Here is a 6,852-nt window from a genome sequence, read left to right on the forward strand (position 1 = left end):
CTTAAGTTTTTTTTCTATGTCTGAGATTCTATAATCTAAAAATAATATTTTTACCATCTTAATTCCTCACTCAAAAAAACCCCCATAATCAGCACCAGATTTTTGCAACATCATATCTAAAGTCCTTTGTTTAAATTTCAAAAGTCTTCATAATCTAGCTTTGTTGTACTTGTGTTTTAAGACATCTAAACTTTCCCTAACTACTCCCATTTTTCATTAATCTCCCCTTTCTCTGTACAGCATTATCTATTACAGCATATCTGTAATATTCATTTTGCTCTTATTTTGAAGTGTATTATATTGTCTGAATATTTTGTATGTATAAAATGTGTCTCTAGCTAGATGATAAATGTTTTAAAGCATGGCCCATCTTTTATACTTTGTTTTGGTTTTTTTTCTTCTTCCGCAGTGCAAGGTAAATTGTAGATTGTCATTAGATAATTTTTGACATTGTTTAAGCTAGTAATGATACTGGCTAAATATCTTTGGTTTCTCTTCTAGCTAAGGGAAGCATTGTCCTGAAATATGAACCAGATGCTCAGTAAGTAAAGAAATGTCTTTTGATTGAATACTTAAATGGAAGTTTCAGAATTTTTATTTGAGAAGAGGGTATTTTGAAATGGTAGGCATTTGATGATTTTATTTATCTTGAAATTTTAAATTATTTGAAATGCATATACTGAAAAGTTTTCTAGAATACTACTGGGAACATTTAAAAACTAAACTTTTATCTAGCTCTTTTAGCATATTATTGCAATCAACTACTGTTACTAGTGTGTTTTGAGAGCACTTTATTAAAAATGCCAATTTAAAAATGCTTCTGGATTTAGTTAGAAGTTAGTTAGAAAAATCTTTCCCCACAACTATAAGCAGAAAGAAATCTCAAATTCTTTGAGAAATTAATAATGTATTAAGAAGAGTTAAGGGTGCTCCTGACATTACCTGGCAAAATAAACTTGGAAACAATCTTTTTTTCTTCAGCTCAAAGTGGCAGGTTCTTAGGTTGAATAACAGTACAAAAGTAAAATGAGTACAAGTTAGTAGGAAATAACTAAAAATCTAATTTTTGTCTTCCTCATACCTTATTATTCTCCTCCCTCCTATTGTTGGCTTGACCAAGGATAGGCTCTGCTAGTTCTTGGAATAGTTTTTCATCACTGCCTCTTTGGCAGTTGTCAAATTATTGATGATCTTCTAAAGATGCTAGCAGTGCTCTGTGCTCAATCGTGGCTCCTCATCTTAGGACCTTAAAACCCAGAAGAGATTTAAATAGGTGCAAGTGATAAACAGCATAAGCCAATACATGAGTAAATATCAAAGCATATAGTAGAGAGAAGAAATAATTACTGTAAGAATTCATTAAAAAAAAAAAGATGTTTAATGTACATTTGAGTTGTAAAGAGCCTTATAGAAGAGCTGTAGAGATTTAGCTGAATTATGAAAGATATGTGTGATTTAGATGGTCAGAGCTATATAGTAATAACAACAGTGAACGTGATAACAGTGTATCCAAAAGATAAGAATCAATGTGGTTAATCAGAGCATGTATAAATGTCAAGTAGTAAAAACTACATTCATTGGTTGAATATTAGGTTGGGAATTTGGGACTATATTCTTTTCACACAAAAAAGAAAAAGATTTTAAAGTGGGCTTATGGTGTGATGAAATCAGTATCTTAAGACCTTTATAAAGTTTAGCACTGTTATTTAGGTATATTGGAAGAAATTGGGAAAAACTGGGTTGGGATGATAATAGTGGGAACAGATAGGGATGATGTGTGAGGCATCTTATGGAAAACTTGAGAGTTGTTATCTGAGTGAAATGAAATGAAAGTTATTTCTAGTTTGAGAGAAATGACTTAATAGAAGAAAGTTGGGGCGGGGGGGACTTCTAAATGAATAGAACCAGAGAGAAAATGAATTTACTTTTAATATACTTGAAGTTGGGACTATTATAAGACTGTATAATCTAAAGAACAGTTGTCAGCCTGCATTGACAGTGGGGATTTCTTCATTGTGAGATCTCTACACCAGGAAATCTCAGAATTTTTTTTTTTTTTTTTTTTAAGAATCAGATAAGCGATTCTTTTAATATTATGCCCATTAATAAATGTTTGATATATGTGTGCATTTTTGTATGTATTTTCTTATAGAATACCTCTGGGAGCATTTAAAAACTGGCATTGGATTTTTTTTTTTCCCTAAAAATATAATTCATTCAGATCTATTGATTGGTTTCTTAGTTCAGCATAGGAATTAGATCTGTGATTCCTTTGGCATAGGGAGTTCTACTGAGGAGTCATCATTACAACTCAGAATCTTGCCATCCACTCTATTTTTAGAGAGCTTGTTATAGGGAAAGCTGAAAAGGGAGAAGGCTTGCCCAGAGATTTGTGACCAGTATATCAGACCCAGGAATTAAACCCTGGTCATTCTGGCTCTGAGGCAAACTTACTATCAACTGTATTACACTTTCTAGTTCATCACATGAAGCTGATTTGAACTCTTTAGAGGAATATTATATATAAATTCAAAATGATAAATATTATTACATTAAGAAGCAGAGATGGTTTTATGTCTTAAAACTTGGAAAAGTCACTATAAAATCACTGACAGTAAACTGTTAGTCTGTATACTAATATCTTTTAAGTTTTTAAGTTATGTCAATATCCATATGAAAATTTGAAATATTTTCATATTATAGGAAACCGGATACTCTTCAGTGCCCTATTGTGTTATGTGGATGGCGTGGAAAAACTTCAATTCGTGCTTTTGTACCCAAGAATGAACGGCTTCATTATTTAAGGATGATGGGAGTGGAGGTATTTAGAGAGAAGAAAAAAGAAGAGTCTACAAATAAATTAGAGGAAAGCCAGACAGATAAAGAAATGGATATGGAATGCAAAACAAAAGAATTGGTCAACTCAGATTCACAAATGGAAGATGAATTAATGCAGGAACCACTGGAAAATGACAAGCCACAAGATTCCAAAAATCAAACCAAGTGTTGACCATAATACCAAAGACTCAATGCTTTTTAGTTTGCATCTGCCTGCCTTGCTTTGTTGAGATAAAAAAATATATATATATAAAATTTTGATTTGTCTGTAAAAAAATTTTTTAATATGTTTCAAAGAGGCATGAGCATTATCATACACAGTCCCTCAATTTACCCTTTTTTGGAGCTTAGCAATAATTATTTTTCAGCTGTTTATAAAATAACTTGCTTTTCTTGGCCCTTTTGTTTTTTATGACTTTGCTGGTTTGGGTGTGTCTATTGATGGCATGGACCTTCCAGTAAAATCTTACTTTCCATTGTGAAGACTGAAGAATAAAACTGTTTATGGATTTTCTTTTTTTATAAAACCCTCTTCTTTTATGTTAATATTCATTACAGAGAATTCTTATAAAATACAGATTGAATGAATCTAAAAATTCATTAATGATTTTTAAGATACACACATAAATATGTATGTATATGAAAGTATTCAAATCCTTATGAAAAATTCTGTTTGCTTTAATAATTGTGTAATTGCACATTTTATGCTTACAATAAGGTTAATATCTGAGTTTTCAGGTAACCATTGTACCTTTTGAAATAAAGGACAAGTGAATTTTTTCTCAGAATAGTTTATGATGTATCGTGATTTTGCTGACTAATAGGAAACAGTCTTACTTAAATGAATCTTTTATATGGTTATATTTTATTATTAGTGCTTCCATTTCCTTTTCTTGTTTTCAGGTTCTTAACTCTTTGCCATCTGGTTTTCAACTTCATTATTCAGCAGAAACTGCTTTCCAAAATTACAAGTGATCTCTTGCTAAATTTAATGAAATTCTCATAGTTTGCATCTTGATTCTCTGTAGCCTTTGACACTGTCAGTTACACTTTTCTTTATAGTCTTTACTCAAGATTTTCATGATGACTCTTGGTTCTCCAGGCTGATTGTTTCCTTTGCTATTTCTTCAGTCACATCTGCTAACTGTGGGTATCCCTCTTGTGACTTCTTTAACAGTATTTCACTTGGTGATAATCAGCTCCTATGGATTAACCTTTACATAAATAAAGATGACTGTCAGATCTATTTCTTCAGCCCTGACCTTTCCTGACTTCTATTTTCAATCTTCAATTGCCTGTTGGACATCCTAACTGAATGTCTTAAACTCAACATATCCAAAACTAAATTCGTTGTCTTTTCCCTAAAATTCTCCCCTCTTTTAGATGATACAGTGCATAGAGTACTGGATGAGTTTCCTCTGTGAAATGGGTCTAATAGAGAATCTATTGTCTAGAATTGTTGGAAGAGCAAGTGAGAATATTTTTAAAGCACCTGAAACAATGCCGAAGTTAGCACTTCATAAATGTCTTTCTCCTTTTACTATCATCACTATTTTACCAGTTGTCTATTGTAAAGGGCTAGAACTAAGCAATGCACTTAGATAATGAAGCACGTGAGACTGCTTGCCAATTGGACAGTTCCTTATTGTTTGAAGGTTGTCCCTCCCCAGCTGTTCTATGCTGAATTGATTGGTGGGACAAAGAGGGGGAAGTGATGGGTGTGGGAGGAATAGGAGGAGGAAGAGGAAATTGAGGCTCCCGACGCTGATTGTCTCTCCTGACGTTTGAAGAAGGTGTGTGTGAGATTGTTAGACCTAACCCCCTGACCTTGACTGTAAAAGATCAAGAATAAAGACGATTAGTGATCCTGAACTCCGGCTGATTTCTGGGAAGACAGAGTTCCAGCAGTCTGATGACATGGGTGTCATCCTTGATGTACCATTCTCACCTTACATATCTAATTAGTTGCCAACTTCTGTCATTCCTACCTCACTAATATTTGGTATTTGCCTCTTCTATGACACTGCTGCCATTCTCGTGCAAGCCCTCTTTGCTCCATACTGAACTATTGCAGTAATCTTTTGGAGGATCTGCCTTTCTCTAGTCCATCCACTTAGCTGTCAAATTGATCTTCCTTAAGCACAGGTCTGATTGTGTAATCCCCCTATTAAATTCCAATGATTCCATTACCACCAGTAATGAATATAAAAATCCCTTGTCTCTTATTTTAAAGTCTTTCATAGTCTATCTGGTCCCTTCCTTTTTAACAGTGTTTTTGTATTTTATTCTCCTATTTGTTCTCTGATAACTATGACACTGGCTCTGGAATGGTCTACTTTTCCTCCTCACATCCTTTCCTCTCCTTTCTAGGTTTCCCTGGCTTCCTTCAAGTCAGATAAAGACCTGCCTTTCCCAGACTTCCTTTAGGTTCCTTCCCTTTGAGATTATCTCCAGTTTATCCTGTACATATTTTTTGCATGTTGCCTCTCCTTAAGGGCTTTTCATTGTATGTAATGTTGAACAAAGTGCCTATTTACGGAATAGGCTTGTTGACTTGATAAGACAATAGATGCTTGGAGCAATTAAGAGTTAAGGGCAAAGAAGTAACTAGGTGGCACAGTGAGGTCAGAAGGACCTGAGTTCAAAAGTGATTTCAGTTAATACTTCCTAGCTGTGTGACCCTGGGCAAGTCGCTTAACCCCAATTGCCTAAACCAAAAAAAAAAAAAAAAAAAAAAAAAAAGTTAATGGCAATAATGTGTGTGAATCCTTCCTCCTTTTCCCAGAATAGTAAAAAATTATTTTTGTTGGTTACATCATCTCTATAGGAACTAAAGCTTTAAAGTCCCACATGCCCAATAAAGTTTTTGGACCCGTATAATCTGTAGTGAAGACAAAGGCAGAGTATATTAGGTGCCTTTAAAAAATTTTTAAGGGCTGTCAAGAGAAAATTTCCATACATTTATACAGCGAACAGTAATGAGTAGAAGTAACGGGATGTATATTTTGTCTTAAGACAATGTTCTAACAATTATTTGTGTAGTTTAGCAGTTTTCTGACTTATAGTCTCACCTTAATACTTAAAAATTTATGAGGACCTCTCCCACCTCCTCCCCCACAAGAGCTTTTGTTTATGTGGATTATAATGTGTCTTAATACATAACATGTTAGAAATAAAAGTATTTTTAATATTGCTATAAAAGTTTTTATCTTTTTGACCACCTTGATCTCATGCAAAAGTGTCAGATATTCCTAGGGGTCCTCAAACTACATTTTGCACACTACTAGTCTACTAGAACAAGATTGGCAAGTTGAATTACTAGAAGGTGATACAATAGAAATTTAGTTTGAAGGAGGGAAAAGATTGAGAAAAATGAGTTATATTTTGTCATAGATTGTTAAAAATTGGTTGAAATTTATGGACTTTGGAAGTTTTGTTTACTGCCTTGAAACAATGTTTTAAAGATGTTTTTTGGCCTTTTTCTCTTCGTGTATGCTCTTTTCTATTTAAGTAAACTTGGATTATATTGTTAAAGGGCATATTTTTGGCTGTTATTCCCAACCTAAGAAGCAGTATGGTTAGATTAATGGTAGATTACTCATCTTAAAGAGAATTCCTTTGTCTTATCAGGAAATGCCTTTTTCAGCCATAACAATCATAAAATTTGAAGGAAGCTGGATTTGAATTAGTAAAGAGAGTGGGAGGGGTTCCAATATGGATGAAATAATGTATCTTTCAAAGTAAACTACTTTATGTCATATTTTATAGAACATAAGAATTGCTGCTATAAGTCGCATTGAATCTTAGTTCTTATGCTCCAAATATATGGTGGCCCTAATATGGCTTGTTTTTCAATGCACTTTTATGGATAGAATGTCAAGCATCTTTCTGCAGCCTGCGGAGGATGGACTAAATGATTTCTTAAGGATTTTTCTGGTTCTAAAAACTCCTTCATCTCTATTCTAAGTAAATTCAATAAGAATTCAGCTTTATTTGGGGTCTTTAAGGGATTTG

The 6,852-nt window shown here is 33.5% G+C and overlaps 1 protein-coding gene across 1 annotated transcript in view; it reads left to right on the forward strand.

The window, feature by feature from the left end:
• The window catches only part of NSUN2 (NOP2/Sun RNA methyltransferase 2), a 31,781-nt gene extending 28,158 nt beyond the window's left edge, over positions 1-3,623 (forward strand). The window contains exons 18-19 of the mRNA XM_074279142.1: positions 502-541; positions 2,704-3,623. Of these exons, the coding sequence (XP_074135243.1) occupies positions 502-541; positions 2,704-3,010 (347 nt within the window). The 3' untranslated portion in view covers positions 3,011-3,623. The remainder of the gene's footprint in view (positions 1-501; positions 542-2,703) is intronic.
• The last annotated feature ends 3,229 nt before the right edge of the window (positions 3,624-6,852 follow it).

Source organism: Sminthopsis crassicaudata, chromosome 1, assembly GCF_048593235.1.
Source record: "Sminthopsis crassicaudata isolate SCR6 chromosome 1, ASM4859323v1, whole genome shotgun sequence".
Classification (NCBI taxonomy): Eukaryota; Metazoa; Chordata; class Mammalia; order Dasyuromorphia; family Dasyuridae; genus Sminthopsis; species Sminthopsis crassicaudata.